Source organism: Poecilia reticulata, chromosome 13, assembly GCF_904066995.2.
Source record: "Poecilia reticulata chromosome 13, P_reticulata-male-v2, whole genome shotgun sequence".
NCBI lineage: Eukaryota > Metazoa > Chordata > Actinopteri > Cyprinodontiformes > Poeciliidae > Poecilia > Poecilia reticulata.
In genome coordinates, this window is record NC_088842.1 from 10,463,927 (window position 1) to 10,482,843 (window position 18,917).

General features: G+C 38.9%; 3 protein-coding genes across 5 annotated transcripts; 1 reads left to right on the forward strand and 2 right to left on the reverse strand.

Moving 5' to 3' along the window:
• Positions 1 to 351: 351 nt before the first annotated feature.
• LOC103474683 (high affinity immunoglobulin gamma Fc receptor I-like) lies at positions 352 to 4,644 on the reverse strand. Its single transcript, XM_008425811.3, has 6 exons — positions 3,341 to 4,644; positions 3,210 to 3,245; positions 2,791 to 3,081; positions 1,863 to 2,135; positions 1,481 to 1,756; positions 352 to 1,375 (listed from the first exon to the last, which is right to left on the reverse strand). Exons 1-6 carry the CDS (start codon positions 3,363 to 3,365, stop codon positions 948 to 950), a joined length of 1,329 nt encoding a protein of 442 aa, XP_008424033.2. The 5' UTR covers positions 3,366 to 4,644; the 3' UTR covers positions 352 to 947.
• A 118-nt stretch (positions 4,645 to 4,762) lies between these two features.
• Positions 4,763 to 12,101, reverse strand: rabgef1l (RAB guanine nucleotide exchange factor (GEF) 1, like). The gene is made up of 9 exons (XM_008425807.3): positions 11,948 to 12,101; positions 11,224 to 11,409; positions 10,906 to 11,078; positions 9,999 to 10,177; positions 8,884 to 8,965; positions 8,638 to 8,770; positions 8,458 to 8,549; positions 8,121 to 8,377; positions 4,763 to 7,213 (listed from the first exon to the last, which is right to left on the reverse strand). Exons 2-9 carry the CDS (start codon positions 11,391 to 11,393, stop codon positions 6,773 to 6,775), a joined length of 1,527 nt encoding a protein of 508 aa, XP_008424029.1. The 5' UTR covers positions 11,394 to 11,409; positions 11,948 to 12,101; the 3' UTR covers positions 4,763 to 6,772.
• LOC103474681 (caspase a-like) lies at positions 11,012 to 18,778 on the forward strand. Of its 3 annotated transcripts, none has more exons than XM_081614602.1 (8): positions 11,012 to 11,151; positions 16,209 to 16,493; positions 16,691 to 16,779; positions 17,120 to 17,296; positions 17,389 to 17,623; positions 17,714 to 17,851; positions 17,939 to 18,048; positions 18,280 to 18,778. In XM_081614602.1, exons 2-8 carry the CDS (start codon positions 16,265 to 16,267, stop codon positions 18,397 to 18,399), a joined length of 1,098 nt encoding a protein of 365 aa, XP_081470728.1. In that variant the 5' UTR covers positions 11,012 to 11,151; positions 16,209 to 16,264; the 3' UTR covers positions 18,400 to 18,778. The 3 variants fall into 3 exon arrangements, with proteins under 3 accessions (XP_081470728.1, XP_081470729.1, XP_008424030.2); XM_081614603.1 differs by lacking the exon at positions 11,012 to 11,151 and adding an exon at positions 12,474 to 12,705; XM_008425808.3 differs by lacking the exon at positions 11,012 to 11,151 and adding an exon at positions 13,711 to 15,422.
• The last annotated feature ends 139 nt before the right edge of the window (positions 18,779 to 18,917 follow it).

Genomic DNA, 18,917 nt, shown 5'->3' on the forward strand with positions numbered 1-18,917 from the left:
TTCCACTGCTATTTTGTGCTATTTTATGTAGAAAACGTCACTTTAATCAGTTCCAGGATATGTATGTAACATAAACTGTGGAAAACGCAAAGGGGTGTAAATACTTTCTGACAACACTGTAACTATCTTGACTGTCACAGCAGAAGCGAGTATTGATTAAGCAAATAATGTCTCTGTGATCTGCTATTGTTTTCAAACGTTTATCTGATATATCTTTTTCTAGTACAGAAGATTCTAGTAATATCTATCGGCAAGTTAATCCCACATGTTTTCCAATATTTCAAATGTTTTTGATGTGCTGTAGGATTGTAAAAAAGAAAAAAGTTAATTGGAAATAAAGTCAACTGTTCATGCAGCTTATCGAAATTTTATTGGGTTAAAACACAATATTTGTTCTTTCTTACTGTATTGAATATTAGTTTCATGACATTCAGAGAAAACTGATGCAAAGAATTATTAACACAGAACTATAACAGCAGAACAGTAGGGTGGTGTTAATAATTGTTAGAAAGTCTCAGAGTATTGCTCGGTTAGTACAATGGTACGGTTTAAAAGGAGTTTCCAGGTACAGCTGGTAAAAAAAAATCACAGTTTTTCATAGTAAATATATTTCTAAAGGTGCTATTGACATGAGATTTTCATCTGGTAATGATAACAACCCACATAATCCATACATAGAAATTAAGTTGTGTGTCATAATGTGAAAAGTACTGAAAGGGAGGTGTAAAAAAGTCACGGAAAACCAAGAGACCAGCTGAAATCTACCAGTGATTAGAAAACCATCCTGCCCCCTGTCAGGATCAGTCCAAAATGACGGCCTATAGAAAGGTGAGTCGTTACCAAGACGTCACACAAGGAACATCTCATGATTGGTTAAAAACAAAGAACTGAGGTTGTTACCAACACCTGGTGAAAATTTAATGTCAGTCACACCTTTACAGGACTTTCTAAAATAGTCCCCAGGACACACCCTGAGGTTCTGAGGTTTGCGTTTGGCCTGGCAGCCGGTCTGAAGTCGGCAGACTGGTTGGGTCCGGAGCCTCAGACGGGCTGGGACTCTCTGTGCGCTGATTGAAAGACGGTGAAGAAGCAAAGTATTTTGGGGATGCAGGCTGAGTCTCAGCCTTACAACGATAAGGTACACCCTGAGGTTCTGAGGTTTGCGTTTGGCCTGGCAGCCGGTCTGAAGTCGGCAGACTGGTTGGGTCCGGAGCCTCAGACGGGCTGGGACTCTCTGTGCGCTGATTGAAAGACGGTGAAGAAGCAAAGTATTTTGGGGATGCAGGCTGAGTCTCAGGAGCCGAGAAGGTGTGTAGGGGTGATCTGGATGTCATCTGATTTCTGAGATGAGGACGGGTAGGCATCAATGGTGGCCCTGTAGGGTCAAGGAGAAGGTCACCTTAGAAGTCCAGCCTGACTTCAAAGTGCTTTTTTCACCACAGAGTGTAATAATCAGCAGAGCAGATTTACTCTTATGCACCTGTGACCTCTCCGAAGCTCCGGGGCTCGCTCCACCTCACGATATCCAGCTTTGGCACCTTGGCTCTACAGCTGTACCATCCTGCAGCCTTTCTGACGTGCATGTGGTTCAGTGAGTTTGCCGGCCCCAGCAGATTGTTGTTCTTGTAGAAATAGTAATTTACAGGAGCGGCTGGGGCGGGGGCGTTGTACTGGACGTGGCAGATGAGGTTCATTTTATACTGTCCAAGCTGGGCGTTGTCTTTATCAATCTCCAAAACCGGCTTGGCTAGAACCTCTGAGAAAGATTAAATGAAGAAACAAAAGTTACTTACAAGTCAAATCTCTGGGGATTGGTTTCCGGTACTGGTCCGTATCTCGCTAAACATAAATGTTTAACTCACCTAAGATATTCACCAGAGTGGGAACTGACATCACGGAGTGTGTACGTCGACTCAGGTCCCAGGATACCCTGCATGAGTACCTTCCTTCATCCTCCAGGGTGACATGGGGGAGATGGAAATTTAAGCTGCTCCCGCTCTGCACCATCACTTGAATCCCGTCTCTGTACAAGATCGTCTCGTGGACGGGAGCGTTTCCTCGGAGACGGCATTTCAAATCCAGGGCGTCTCCAACGAGGACAGGGCGTTTTGCCAATTGTAGGATGGCAAACCCTCCTGAAAAAGACAGAAAAAAGTTTTCACTTAGTCATTTAGTGAGTGATGGGCTTTTATTTGAGGGTATTTGATAGAGGTAGCTTGTTTTTGCAGTTCAGTGTAGGGGTGAGCATTTATCGTATTGTTTATCATTCATCACAATAAAAGTATTTTAAGTATTTTGATATATTGTTGTCACAATAAATTTCAATTAGTGATGCTTATTAAAAGCCCATGAATGTCTGCATTATGAGGATTGTTTTTACTGTTTTCTCCAGTTTGTTCAATAAATTAATATAAATTCTTTTGAAAATATGACTAAATGCAGCTACTGTTTGCCATTTAGTGATACAAATCACGTTTTTTTTAATGTGACTGATGTCCAAAAGAAGCATAAAGAGGGACTTTTCAAATGGGTAATGTTTTTCAAGAAATGTAATTGGGTTTTACATAAACGAGCAGTAATATAAAAAAAGTAGTAAATAGTTCTTATCATCACTTTAATCGTTGTAAAAATACCATGATAAAATTTTAAGTCACCACCAACCCCTGGCTCAGTGCTAAAAAAGAAGTTGACCAGGTCAGGAAGAATTTGCCATTTGACAGTTTCGGAAATATTGGAAAGAGGAAGAAAAACCAAAAAAACTTTTGTTTCTTGTTGAACACAAGATCTTACCATCAACATGGATCTCATAAGGTAGACTTCTTAGTGTTTTAATGCTTCCCACATCCGTCTCTTTCTTTCCTTGGCAGGAATATTTGCCGCTTTCTTTAACGTTGGCGTTCCACAGCTGGAATATCTCGCCAGTCTGTGGAAGCTGCACAGATCCCCTGAACCACAGGTAACCCCAGGAGGCCTGGTAAGGATCGGGGATGATGCATCTCAGGCTCAGAGGTTCCCCGCTGAAGATCATGGAATCTCCCGAAACTATCTCCACGACGGCCCTGTACGAGGTTGAAGTGGGAACTGCAGAGAGAAAAGAAGCCGTGTGTCAGGGGAAAAAATATGAAGAGTTGCTTACCATAAAGTCATAAACTATCATCTGAAAGATTTATAATCTTTTTCCCAATGATGTAGTTGTATTAAGGACTTACCCTCAGACACTATGAGCTGTGGTAACAATAAAAGAACTGAAACAGAGAGCGATAAAGGTTTAGTGAGAGCAGATAGCATCATGTTATCAGATATGTTAGTTCATATCAAAGTAATCAAAATTAAAACCTACCGAGAAATGAAGTTACTGCTTCCATTGTGCTGTTTGTGTGTTAGAATCAGATAGGGCTGAATGCTTTATTCTAATAAAAGGAGAAGTGAAACTGTCTTCACACAGGATGTCCTCCATCCTAAAAAGTGCTGTCTCATCAATTGTTTGTTTTATACTATTTAATATAAAAATGCTTCATTTTCATTAAACATATTTGGAAATATTCGACTTTAAAGTTTGCCGTTTAAACTGTCAGTAGCTGTATGCAGAACTCTGAGCTCGGCTGTTGTTTCGTCCCCTCAACAAATTAGTTATATTTTACTTTTTTTTTTAAAGTTATTGTTGTTTTGACCTGTTATAAACCGTATCACAGGATTTCCTCCATCTCTTCTGAGATTTAACTTAATCATGGAAATTTAGCAAAACAGTGGAAAGGGGAACTGAAAATCCCACCCAAAACTCCTCTCAGAAGTCATATCTTCAGATGAACTGGACCAACGCCCACTGAGAAACCAAAACTAAAATTAAAAGAAACAACTAGTTAATCAGAATGGAAGCTGAGTGAAGGAGCGTTTATTTTACACTCTTCAATAAACAGGTGGTGGTGAACCATGTTGCTGAGACACTATTCTGTTTGCAGCATCCCTGTTCCACTATTGCACATCTGCTCTGGAATTATATGAGGATGTTTATGTAAATAAAACCCATTAAGACTTTTATTTTACATATATTACTCTAACAGAGTCTGATCTCCACCTAAACCAGGATTCCGCTCATTTTTATTGGCCATGTGAAATAAAAGTCTGATAACTTAGAGACAGTTACAAAATAAGCCCAAATGTCAAAGCAAATGCTTGATATCAACATTACCCAATTTCATTCCATTCTACTATCCTTTTCATTGATGAAGATGTACTCACCTCAGCATACCGAAGGCTTGAAGTGGCTGACACAGCAGAGAAGTGTTCACTATTTTCTAAATACTTATATGACTCAGAGGAGCACTGAACTTTCAGCCCAAGATGGACATGAAACCATTAACTCTGCTCTAGCAGTTTGTCAATTTTGCTGACAAAATAATTGCAATTTACACGAGTATTAGTTAAAGAAATTAGCACATTTTGTGAAATATCATGTCCCATCACTTCTGAACTGTGTGAGTTTTGTATAGTACATGTGTACTGTATGGATGGTGTATAATTTGGCACTATGGTACCAGAACAGCTCAAATCTGTGCCACTTTTTCAGGTATTTTGTATTTTTTTTGCTCGACTCTCAACTCAGATTGCAAATTTTTACTATTTCATCAGTTTCTTAGTTCAATGTGCAGAAATTACCCTGGTACATTCTCAGATTCAGAAAATACCAGAATTTATGTTTTACTGAGGAAGCGTGACTCATGCCAGCGCAGTAATAAGTCATGAAAAACAGCAGCTACACACATACGAGTACCCAGTTTCGATTTTATTAACCACCATGGTTCCACTCCTGTAGATGTAGGTAGATCAAAACTCTCCCAATAAATTATGTCTTAAATTAAAGGCAATTTCGAGTTAATCTCTCCAATCTGGAACTATAACAACCCTATAATCAAACAAATGGGTTAAAACACTTGTTCAATAACTTCAGCTTTCAGTGCAAAATTAAAAAGGTTTTCAAGCCATAGCGGTGCAGTACAAGACCTGGCTTTCAAACGGCAGGTGCATACGGCTCTCCGGATGCAAATGTCATTTCAATACAATAAAACAAAAACAAAGCTCAAGTGTAAAATGTGTGCCTATTGCATTTTTCTCATTGCAAGTCTGCCAAAATACAGATTTTCCTATCTGCCCGACATGGTATCACCTGATAAAAGCTGAAATTTGACGCTGCATGAGGAGTTTTAAAATCAAGCTAAACAACAAAAGAAAAATAACTACAATGAAGCAACTAAAGCTGTAGGGGTGACTGCTGTGTCCTGTTTTTTTTAGGAAAACAAGATATTTTTGTTTTGGTCTAAAAATATTTGATGGAGCAAATGGTGATGAATAAATTGGTTAATCTAAGACTGTTTTTTTTTTATTTTTAGTGGAGACGTCGGCCTCTTGAAAACCAGATCGCTCGCCGTGTTACGCCGCATCCATGCTCATTCGCCACTGTAAATATTACAGGTTTAAACTAATCAAAGAAATGTCGATATATTCTGACACGTTATAGAAAAATAAAATCTGAACATCCAGCTGATGATGATGGGTCATAAAAACCGGACGAGACAGTATTTGGACATACTGGTGCCGATTTTTTTTTTCTTCTTCGTCTTCAAATTGTCGGGAACAACATGCAGCACACATGCACGCTTATCCACATGCACAGTCACTGTGCACACACACACGCACACGCACACACACACACACACACACACACACACACACACACACACACACACATACACACACGCACACACGCACACACAGGCACACGCACACGCACACACACGCTCTCTCTGGTTATTTCTGGGAAATACAAGCTAAATTCAGCACAAAACACAAGCATGACTTGAAGAGCAACATTAGTAACAGAGGAGTTCGACCATTCAGATTTTTACACGTCTTTCTTTTTGGTTTCTAAACTGGAATTTACTATCCTATTGTTTGGTTAATTTTTTTTTTTCTGGACATCTTGCATCGTGGCTGAAGGTTTAGGACTCAAACACGCCATTTATCGCTACTGTACAAATGTAACAGCTATAAAAAGTACTGAGGTACTGCAGGTAGTGGATGAGGAGGAGTTTTTTGGAAAAGCTTATAGCGGAGTGTTTTCCTCTGTTGCAGTGAAAGGAGCCACATCAGATGGTCGGGGTCTGCCCTGATGCGCTCCACTGCTCCGTCTCATGTGGAGCCATGGTTAAATATACTCACTTATTTGTCTCTTTTTGTGATGAAGAAAATGAGAACAATGCAAAAACACAAAGTCTTACCAAACATTTTTGGTCTAGTTTCTTGTGCAAATATCTTTGTACAATTGAAATTAGACAAAACTAACTTACAAGTAACTTTTCAGCAACATAAGGGAGCTTATTTTAAGTAAACAATTCCTTAAAAATTGAAGAAAAAGCTCCAGTTCCACTGGCAGATTATTTTCGACTTATTTCAAGTGTGCTAAGATACTTGCTCTAGAAACAAGACCAAAAATACTTCGTAAGATTTTGGGGGGTTTTTTGCAGTGAAGATCGTTGCGCCTTTATAGCAAAGCCATCATCTGGTCTGCCTCCTTTGAGGAGGTAAACCAGCGCACTCAGTCAAATCTAATAGATGTGTTACTATTCAGCGTGTTTTTATAGCTTCTAATGGAACAGATGGCTGGATGAACACTCCAGATCCAGGCGCTACATGTGCTTACGGACTATAAAGAGAACAGACGGGAAGATGGAGTAGAACCTCCAGGTGATTTTTCTGCAGAGCAGACGTTTTCCTATTAACCAGCAAACACCTGAGGCTGCAGCGGCGGGGGCAGCAGCTCGTTCTCTACATTTTCAGAGTCGATCGCGGACGACGCTGCGGTCGCCGGCGTCGTCGTCCCGCCGGCCGCGTTTGTCGTGGTGCTCTGGGTGTCGAGGGGAAAGCTCTCCAGCGCACTCTGCACTTTCTGCTCCACTTCATCCGTCCAGTCTATCAGGTCGCTCTCCAGCTGCCGAGCCTTCTCCACGACCCGCTCCTGCCTCTCGCCGAGCCCGGTCAGCAGGTCCAGGCTGCTGTGGACCTGGGTAAGGGCTGCGCTGCCTGCGGACGAGGAGGACGCGGTGGTGGGTCGTGGCCAGTTTGGGGACGCCTGGCCCGACATGTAGAGCTCAAACTCCTCAGAGCTCATGTTCAGAGACTGACCATCCAGTTTCTCTATGAAGGCCACTGCACAGCACTGTGGAGAGGAGCACAGAGATGTTAATGACAATTATATCATCTACCCAACAACAGCGCTCTTTAGACCTAGATTCGTTTAAATAATGTTTAATTTATTGGGGATTTACAGCAATGAGATAAATACATGATGTGGGCTAACAGCTCCCCCTGCTGGATGCTTTCATATTCTAAACCTTTAGGGACCGAACCGTTAGGCTCAGGAGGATTACGATACACTTATAAAAAAATACCACAAATTACTTGATGTCAGAAATCTTGAGTTAAATATAAGCAAAACAAAATGCTTTCTAAGCCAGAGGTAAAACATACAGGTAATTTCAAAAAGTCCTTTTTCCAGACTCAAATGTACAGATTTTTCTTAAAGACAAGATTTTGGTCTATTTTTCTGAACAGGGTTAAAAGTCACAAATTAAGCACTAATGTTCACAAATAGAGATCACAAATTTTGCTGCAGTAGTCAGGCTTTAAATAAGTAATCTACAAATAAAAACAAAAAACAACAGCAATCTGAAGCAACGGATGGACAGTTAGCTAGGTGGATGGATGAGTATAAAAAACAGACTGATGGATCAACAGGTGAATGGAAACACTTCTATAACACTGTTGCGTCGCATAAAATGAATTTAAACTCACTCAAGCCAAGCTTTAATAGAAGTATAACCATTTATCTTATAGACAATATTACATTGAATAAAATAGTTTTTTTATTTTAGAATAACTATGTGTTTATCCACAGCAGTGGAGTGGATTGTTTTTGTTTTTATAAGAATTGTACATAAATGTCAAAATAAAAAGACACAAGACCATTCATGTGTAATGTCTGTGCACTTCTAATATTAATTCTCTCTGTCAGTAAAATTTCAATGGTTTGCATGTTGCTAAACACGTTCTTCTCATTTCCTCACCAGGTTAGTGAAGTAGTATCCGTCCTCTCCGGTCATGAGTCGACTGGGATTGCAGAAGCGGGTGATGTACTGGATGTTGGACTGCAGCCGCGGAGGGTTTGCCTTCAGCACAATGTAGATGAGAGTCGGGAGGAAGTCGTCGGCTGACGCGGCCTCCTTCTTGCTCACTTTGATGGCGTTGAAGATGTGCTTGCTGCACCGGGTGATGCACGCCAGCTTGTCTTTGGGTACCTGCTTTGAGTCCATTTCAATAATATCTGAAATTAGGCAGACATGTTAGAAGAGGAGAGACCTAACCTGAGCAATCAGGCAAAAACAAACCCAAGTTGAGACTCACCTGTAATAGCTTTGACTACACTGTCTGAGACCTCCGGGATCTCTTCGTCCACCGGCACACACAGCATTTCTATGGTGACCCAGTGCAAATCTCTGTAACCAAACACAAACAGAATAATGTCACATTTACTGTCTTTTTTTTCTTTTTTAACTAAAAACGCTGGAGTTTATGTTCTCAAACCTGATTCTCTTCTGAATAGCCAGGTCTTTCTTCTCGTCGTCTGTGGTTTCGGGACAGAAAACCTCGGTGTAAAGTCGGGTCATCATGTACTTCTCCACTTCATCCATCACCCTCTCCACATGCTCTGTCGAACCTGTTACACCGCAAACCGATAAATACTTTTCACAAGCGCTATTCTCACTATATGGTTTTTACAATTTGTGGTTATTGTAAAAAAAGTACACATATATTTGAGCGATGAAGCACCTTTAAACTGGTTCTGAAGCCGGTCCGAGAGGTTCTGGTAGAAGTCTTGCACACACTCCGACAGCTCGTCGGCTCCCATGTCCTGGAAAGGGACAGAAAAATACAAGAAGTCAGAATGAATCGCATTCAGATTTCACACTGATTGCAATAGAGGCGCCCCGATACAACTTCTTCACTTCTGATACGATACCGATATCAACCCGATATGATATGAGCACGAATCATGCATACTTTCATTACTGATCTTGTCATGTGGAATGTTAGAAAAAGGCTTGATCATGTGATATTACTCAAACAGAGAACAATACTCCACAACAATAGGTACGAGAACAACTAACCAATGGTTCCTCAGGTGGGATGTAAACAATGCTGGATGCAAATCCTGGGGCAGACTAAATGCTGCAGAATACTGCTACTATTTGCACGATTACATCTGAGATTTTAGATGCAGACTGATATAATCGGACACTTTTTTCTTTTTGTGGTTGATATCAGACTGATTTCCAATATCAATATCTGATCTGGACAACCCTAGATCAATGTCATCTTAATAACTTAGGCAGGAAGTTCAGCAATAAATGCTGTAAACATTTTTAAACTGCTTGTTCATCATAAAAACAAAACATACAGAAAACAACCTTTTGTTTTTCTTAAAGGCAATTACATCAAGGTAAAAGTTTCAGAGGAAGACGTTCCAAGACTTTAGGACTATTCTTTGAATTTCGATGAAATATCAAAACTGAAGTGAAAACATCTGAATGTTGCAATTTACAGCGGCTTGAAAAGCTTTTTTTTCTGTCTTAAAGGTTTTCTAATTATGTATTACTTCATGCTCAACTATAAAAAAACAACAAAGAAACAGGAAATTGGTGGCTGTAAAATGACTAAATGTGGAGAAGTTCAAGGGGTTATGCTTTTACTTTACACTCATCACGTATCATCAAAAAGTGTAATCTTTCAATAAATGGTGGCAGACGGTAATGAAAACGATACAGTGAATTAAAAGCTTCCTCCTCTTTAAGAGCCGTCTGAGTGAGGGCATAAACATGACCATAAACACATAACGAGTTGAAACGGAAGTAATAAGCAGGCCATCTGGACGGATCAAAGCTCACCCGCTTGTACACCATGCCCTCAGTGAAAGCCCGACACTGCTTAAAGATTTCCCTGCCAGACTTCACCGACTTCAGAAAATCAATGAACTCTCGCGTTGCGCGGTCACTGTCTGGAATGGGCTGGCGACTGGCTGAGGAGCTGGAGCTCGGAGTCGACTGAGCGTCGGCAGCACCGGCATCTGGAGGAAGACAACAAGACAATAATTTTATAGGTTTGTATTTACTGTGCGGTAGTTTTGTAAGCATCAGTAGAGTTTTCTTTCAATCATAAATATCCAGAGATATGGGTAGAATGAAGGAAGAATAAATCTACAATTTTGATAACTAGGTTTAATTGGAATTTATATGTGATTGCATTGAAATCACTTTTTCTGTACCTCAAGGCATCATTTGTTGGTGAAATGTCGCCGTATAAATGAACTGAATTAAATAACAGGCTATGAATTTCGACATTTCCCGCTTTAAAGAGAAGTGAAATTCAGCAAAATCTGTCAGTTGTTTCTAGGTAAATGCATTCAAGAATTTTAAAAGATTTCTCAAAGACCCGGCCAAACACCCAGTTTCAGGTTAATTTGTCATATAGCGTTACACACTGCATATTAAGCTCCTGGAAGAGAGTTAAACAAGCGTGCTTGTAAAACAGGAAAAAAGGCCAGAAACAGGCACCTTATCATCTGATTGATATATTTAAACATAAGGTCATTGCACCAGTTTTGCACAACAAAAGAGAAAACACATAAAGATTTCAAACGTTGAGCAAATATTTATGTAATGATTATTTGTGTTTGCACCAAAGCGGCTTGTGGGTGGAGCATACGGTTTTGTTACGCAGGAGGTGGATCCAGGAAGAAAAAATAAAAAAATAAAGTTAGAACCAACCAGTGTGTGTGTGTTCAAGACAGATTACCCTTTTTGGGTGGTGTTTTTGTTGATGGAGTGAAAAACTTTGTGACTGTGTTGACTTTGCTGGACTTCTCCTTTGTCTTTCTTTCTTCAAACTTGTTGAAGGGGGTGATTGCAGGTTGTGATTGTGCCCTCTGATGCCTGCTTGCATATGCTTCCTCTTCCTCTCTCTGCAGTCTGGGAAGATGACGACAGAACAACTGACAAGCTTGCGAGATAAACAGTAGCAGAAGAGCCACGTTTTCATAAGGTAAGCGGACAGGTCTTAAACACTTTGGTGGCTTTATTTTTTGCAAAAAAAAGGCACGGTGTGAATGCAAACCTTTCAGCAAGAGCCCAGTCTTCTTGAATTTGCCTTTGCTTTTCTCGCTGATTTTCCTCTCGCCAACACTTTGAGCACAGGCCCTGCCAGGCTGTGTTGCCATAAAACCCACATCCTTTTTTGCAGAGCAGCTCAGATTGGTCCACATGGATGCCACGTCTCTGGCTCATCGTTCCTCAGTGACAGCTGAGGAGCCAGACAGAGAGAAAAACGTAAAATAGCAAACGCATCCAAAAAGTTCATCTGCAAGTACATTAATTGCTACTTTACTCATCAAACTATTTAAAGTATTTCGTCGCTTAAGTCAACAGAAGCTTGGATTTGAACAAATTTGATCATTTGAGCTCTTCGGCGGTTCATTACGTTTAGTCTAAGCTGACTAACTCAAAGACATTTTAACGGGACTGATGTCAGAGGCACATCTTGTCTAAAGGAATGTACAGCTATCAGCTAAGTTAGCATTAGCTCGAATACATGAAGACACTTAAACTGTGTAAATACTCTTTGTCAGTTGGTGACACACGCTATAAACAATTTCTGACATATCATCGTAATACTAGAGAAGGACGCTTAAGCTGAAAACAGCGTCTCGTTCTCAAAAAGGCTAAATTTACAAGCTAATTAACTGTTTGCCAATCATTAGCCACTGCTACTTGAGCTAGATTACTGTCACATACATAAATGTTATTTACATATTATTTCTATGAATTGTATGTAAACATACGGTCTTATTCGTCTCAAAAGGTTGGTTATCTGATAATTTTGTCACCGCAGTCTCCAGCCTGTTTGTGGTGGATAGATTTACATCAGCTAAACAATTAGCTTCGTCTTGGAGCCATCTTCGCTGACAGATTCTTCTTTGTGGGTTTAAAAATTAAAGGGAAACTTTTGTCTCCCCCTACCGTTAGCTAAAGTAATTTGACAAAAAGTAATTTGAGTAAAAACAATGAAACTTACGAACTTCTATTGCAAACAGTATTTTATTGTACAAAAAAAATTATAATATTTTTTATTAATAATAACGACAACACAAACAACAATAACACACTAACCTAATTGTATTCAACAAAAATAAACAATTTAGAATAAAAGAACTGAAGTGACGTTAAGCTAGATGGTCTTTCATTAGGTTACAGTGCTATTGTTGCATCCTAGAAGTATTTCATTTAAATAAAATAAAAGTATTTATTTCCTAAATTTATGAATAAATCACTATATATTTTATTTGCCCAGTTGTTTATGGCCAGCCGCAGAAGCATTATAGAATCTGAGCTGCGTGCTACGTCACTGATTGGTTGGGTAGCGGACGTGTGTCGGTTGACCAGTTGTAACGTTGTAGCGCGAGGAAGAAGAAACATTGTAACGGCTTTCTGTGTGTCTGTGCCCGTCTGCTTCTGAGAAGAACAAAAAAATAAAATAAAAATACATTCAGCTTGGGGCAAATAAAGTTGCCGAAACTGAAGAAGGACTCCTGTCTGATTCGTGAGTGCAACACTATAATTTATTTGACATAAAGAAAAGAGTGCTTCAAAAACAGGATACAGTACATCGTTTTTGGATACTTAAGAGCGTGCGGCTGAAAATAAATCAGGTTAAATTAAGTTGGGGTCACAACAGTTGATTAATAATTTCAGGAAATTGTTTTTAGGGAAAAATGAAAATACCAGACTGGTATTGAGTAACATGTCTTCAATTTAAGGAAATGTATTTTTAAAATGTATTTACTTGATTATATTGCTCTATATTCTGTCGGTACTCACCGTGTTCCAGCTGCCCTATTTCCGAGACAAATGTCCACTGAGTTTCTGGTTTCAGTTCATTTAGGTTTGAGTTGTCTGTGAAGTGACCTTGTTTTGCACTTAAATAAACTGCACTTTCAAAGTCACAAACGCGGTCATATATTCCTAAAACTCCCCTCATTAGATCTTGTATGAAAATTAAAAGTTTTTTCTTTCTTTCTGTATGGCCTTTGAAAACAATTGTTTTCATGTCATTTCAGTGCAAAATGCATCTGGAATCTCCTCCCCAACCCCCCACAAAGAAGAGACTTGCAATGTAACCTAAGTTAAGTTATAATTTTGCCCCTGAACATGTTGACAGGTTTGACAATTGAAAAACAAAAAAGAACAAACAAAAAAAGAAACAAGTCATATCATGTTATAGTGGCATGCTTTTACAAAACAGTTCATTTTCTTCATCACGTCAGTCTACTCTGCAACTCAGCAGAAAAAAAAGTCAGTTCACATACATGCAAAACCATCAAGGCAGAGGAAAATTATTGTGATAACACTGGTTTAAAACAATGCATGATTATTGTTTTTTTTTTTTCAGTCTGCACAGCATCAGCTGCTGCTGGAATTAGTGCACATCATTTTTCCTCCAAAGTCACAGCAGCTGGAAAAAAAAGAAGATATTGTTACTGAGCTTTTTGTTTTGACCTGCATGGTTTTTGTGTGTGTGTGTGTGTGTGAAGATAATTCACTTTAGATTCACTGGGTATTGTACCTGGCTTATAAATTGAGGTCAGAGAAGAGTGTAGGATCTCTATTTTGAAAGTGAATCATCATCTTCTGGCTGGCTTTATCTCCTTTCCTACACACTGAATCAATGAGAGCGCGTGCCTTGTCTGCACGGCTCTTGTTCTCCTCCAGGATTGAGTCTTTCTCCCCATCATTGAAGACTTGATCCCCCAGCAGGTCGTCCAGGAGCTGACTTATTAGTTCTTTGGAGGACTTGTCCACAAAGCTGGTCCTAATCCCCTTAAGTTTATCTGCTAAAAGAAAGAAGAAGACGCATTTACATTTACTGAGATCAGTCATTGAAATGCATACGAGAGACCAGAAATGGCTGTAACTTTTATTTTTTGTCTTGTAGCACAGAAAGCCACACCGCTGACAACACTACAACTGTTATAACAAACCTTTTAGTCTTTATAATAGAGCATCAGACTAACTTTCAATATTTCTGTTATTATTTGCAGAATAGATTTGATCTGGAAGATTTTGTGGTTGGTTTTGTGTGTGGCAGAAGTACGGGGCTGTATTCAGGGCCACATTCATGCAAGACCCCCCTCTGCTATCTGTTTACAATGTGATCTTCATGAAATAAATAAATAAATAAATAAATAAATAAATAAATAAATAAATAAATAAACTTTTTAGGAAACATTCAAATCTATAGGCACATTCTCCTTTAACCCTCCTTTAACCATACCTTTCATAAAAGGTATGATGAGCAGAACAAGTTAAAAGGATGCTGGCTGAACTTGACATAAATTGTGGATTTGACAATAATCAAAAGTGAAACTAAACACGCCGTGGTGAGAAAAAGGAAGGACTGTCCTTTAAAAAAAAAAACATATAGCTGGTGCTCACAATAGTCATTACTCAGTGTTATCAAGTTATCACTCAAGTTCAAACTAAATTATCTGCCGCTAATTTAAGTTGGACTTTCATGTCGATTTTTGCTTCTTGCGTAGCCCCAGTTATATATGGGCAAAGACGAACTTTACAAGAACCACCATGAGACAGGTCAGAAATCCGACGACTCATCAAGTCTACGCTAACACGAAACTTGAGGATCGTCATAGAAATTGGAGTGAAGCTTTTGCAGTTGTTTGAATTTAAACCACAAAATCTGTCTTCTTACCTGCCATAGCTGCAAAGTCTTTGTCCGTGGAAGACTTTGTCCGCGTAAACTCCACCCCATGCTGTATGAGACCCAACCTCAGACAACCACAAGTTCAAGGCTGCAGAGCTGCTGCATGAAATGAACAACATATGCCTGCTGTTTATCAGCAAAACTAATAACACGTAAACTGTACAAGAAATATAATGTATATTTATTGTTTCAACAGCAGAACATTAAAAAAACTTGAGCTTATGATATTCTCTTCACTCACATTAAAAGCATTGTTTTCTTTTATTGTTGGTCGGATGAAACGGACATAAAGTCAAATGAAGGTTTTCTAAAAAACAATATTGTTCTGTAAGGAATATTTAAAAACTGATAAGCATTAAGTTTTTTTTTTTCAGCGGTAACGCTGTCATTACAGCTGCATTACTGACGTTCAGCCTTAAATCCAACAGGAAGTTATCCAGCGCGCATTACCACACAGTCAAGCAGGAAGTTTTCAAGTTTAAGTTTTTCGTGTACATATCGGGGGAAATTTCAGTGATACAAAAACAGAACAATGGCAGGTGAGAGGAACAACTTTAAGCTTTGCAGATATGAGTGGTTTTAGATTCGTTTTGGCCACATTGCGCATCGAATAAACCCAGAACTGGCAGCCTGCTTATAACTACCTGAATTGTGACAGAAGTTAGTTATTGTCTCAGATCTGTACAGTTTATGATTTTAGACAATTAGCGCGAAATCGTTGAGTTATACCGTTTTGTTATGTTTTTGCTCGTGACACGCGTCATAGTTTCACTTTGACAATTAATCTTTTTTTTTGTTGTTGTTGTATCCCGCTTTGATTATACTTTTTAGGTACAGAAATAAACAAACTGCATGTATTTAAAGGATTTAAAATTATTTACCGCTTAAGATGCACCAGGGTGTTTACAATACCGCTAACAAAATCAGTCATTGTGAAGCTAAACAATTATGGGAGTGCAGCCACGTTCAATGCTTAATAATAAATGTTTAGAGTACTGGGCATTCTACAAGGTATTCAGAACTATTTCACATGTGTTACATTACAAACACAAACTCTAATGTATTCTATTCTTATTTGTATGTACTAACAGAACTGTGAAACACAAATAACACTCCTTTACACTTTCAGAGTATAAAACTTCATATTAATCTGCTTCCACGTGACAAATATGTAATACGCTCTATAGTTTTCGTCCCTCATTAAAATATTGATGCTTGTAGTAGCTTTTGAACTGCATCCCTTGTCTATTTATTTATTTTTGTTAACTTTACTGAATTTATTGTAACAGTTTGCGTTATTTGTGTCCGTATCCTTGGAATTCCAGATAAAGAACTTGAGAGAGTCAGACCTCGCTTTGTGGCCAAGGTGTCCAAAGAAGTGATGAATCAACTCCTGGATGGCCTTTTGCATGATGGTGTGTTGAATGATGGGGAGAAGGATGCAGTAGTTGAAGAGAACGACAGCAGAGCGGATAAAGCACGCTGTCTCATCGACAAGGTGAAGAGGAAAGGACATGAAGCCAGCAGCAAGATGATTGCTCACCTGAAAAGTGTGGATAATACACTGTACTGTGAGTTGGGTCTGTCCAGCGTCCAGCCTGCTCAGCCAGGTAAAAGGCTTACACACATAAAAAAAAAAGATGTGTGTAGGCTGCTGCAATAAGAGATAGTTAAAGATTAGAAAGAGATTTTTCACCTCTTTACCAGAGGTATATTATCAGTGTTGATAATATAAAAAGCAGTCATAAATGTGCTCTAATAAATTAAATGCTTCTTTCAAAGCAACACATTTCTATTTATCATGTAGCTGCAGCAGGCCCAGTGGCTCAGAGTGGATCAGCTTCTTCAGTCTCCAGCGTGGAAAAGTTCTGGAAGTCCAAACAGGACGATCCAGAGGTCAGTAATACGTTATCATGAATTAAATGTTTATTTTGATGAAAAAACAATGTAAATACAGAAACCCTGAGTAGTGTGAAAAGTTTTTACTATGTATTACCAAATTTAAATATATCTTTACATGTAGTAAAATAGGTATTTATTTTACCTTGGGATTGATTTTGTTATTTGTATTTTTCTCACTGTGCTGTTGATTGAGTGAAACTAATTTTGCATAATGTAAACATAACATGATAATTAACGACCACACTTTAACTTTACATATTAGGTTCCAGTTCAGCCGGTTTTTTTTATCAACATTAAATTTTTTTTGTTTCTTTACCTCTCATTCGTCTCTCAGGTCTATCCTGTGACCCAAACCTCCTTCAGGAACCGCGTAGCTCTGCTGATCACTAATATCAAGTTTTCTGAGGAAAAAATGAACAGAAGAGGAGCAAAGAAAGACGAGGAGAACATGGAGAAACTGCTTTCTAATCTGGGATATGAGGTGGTGAAACACACAAACCTCACTGGAAAGGTACTTTATTCTAGATGGGAGATAAAATGAAACAGATTCTTGTCTGATTAATTAATTAATAACTGGTGACATGATTTTCTGTCTTCCTTCAGGCGATCAATGAGGCTTTAATTGAATTCACTAAACATCCCAAACTAAAACACACTGACAGCGTGTTTGTGGTTATCATGTCTCATGGGCAGCTGGGGAAAATCCTTGGGGTTGACTGGAAAGAGGACAAACCAGATGAATTTCCAATCAACAACATTTTCAAACACTTGGGCTCCAAGAGCTGTCCAGCGCTAATAGATAAACCAAAGGTCATCGTCATACAGGCCTGCAGAGGAGGTGATTTAGATCTGCTGCTGCAGATACCAAAGCTCACTGTGAGTTAATTTAAGGGTCTCATTTCACCTGACTACCTTTTTTATGCTTCAGAACAAATAGGAAGCGTTCTGGTCAGTGACAGTCCAAACACAGCGGATCATGTTCCACAACCTGAGGATCTGGAAGCAGACAAGCTTCAATTTGTTCACGTAGAGAAAAACTTTATTTCTCTGCTTTCCTGCACGCCTGGTGGGTTTTAAAGTGAAACTTTAGATGAACTAATTGTAGGTTGTAACTTCAGTACAACCTTTATAATCCCTGCTCATCTTCCTTCAGACACTGTGTCGTTCAGACAACCAGATCGTGGGTCTCTCCTCATCCAGTACATCGTAGAGGTTTTTACCCCTGAGTCGTATCAGGAACACATTTTGGATCTTTTCATGAAGGTATATAAAAACTATGAGTTCTAAAAGGAGTTATTAGCGCACTGCATTTTTGAAGATGAGGTTTCAAATACAAAATATGCAAAAGATGGATAGAACTGGAAAATACTCAAATAATTTATTTCAAAGACTTTCCAAAAGGAAGCATAAACACTAAAAATAATCAGTCATAATGATGATGATAATTTAATCATGAAACCTTTGCTAACTGTTTACACCATTTCAACTCCACAGGTCATGCGGCGTGTTGAACAATTTAGGAGCCACAATAATCTACAGATGCCAACAATTGACAGATGCACGCTGACAAAGAGCTTCTACCTCTTTCAAGGCCTCCTGCACAACGATCACTAATGTCACACGTCTTAGTGTGATTTGAAGCAGCACTAGTACTTTTTGTACTTCTTGTTTTGTACTAAAACTAATTTTTTGTACTTTTTATTTGAGCTAGTTGCTCATACCGGCTAGTTTGAGCAACTAGCCAACCAATTAACAAACAACATGAACTTGTTCTCCTGTCTAGAGCAGAATGACCAAAGGATTTATGATTCTGTGTAATAAATAATCAGTGGATGGTGAGTTATGACAGGGATGCTTTTTTCTGCAGGTGCTAAGAAAGGAGCTAACCATTTTTCTGAGGGTGCTATGAAGAATAATTTCTTCTTCTAGTTCTCAACACACATAGAAGCAAGCACATCTACAGCAGTCACCAGTAAAGATGAAACTGAATATATTTGTTGTTTTAAATATCTGAAATGCTGCCAAACTGGTGATGTAATCATTCCTGTTTTATCCACAATTTCCCCTTAAGCTGTTGATTTTATCCTTGGAAATTTGGGTGGTAGAAAATGATCAATTTTCACATTATGTGC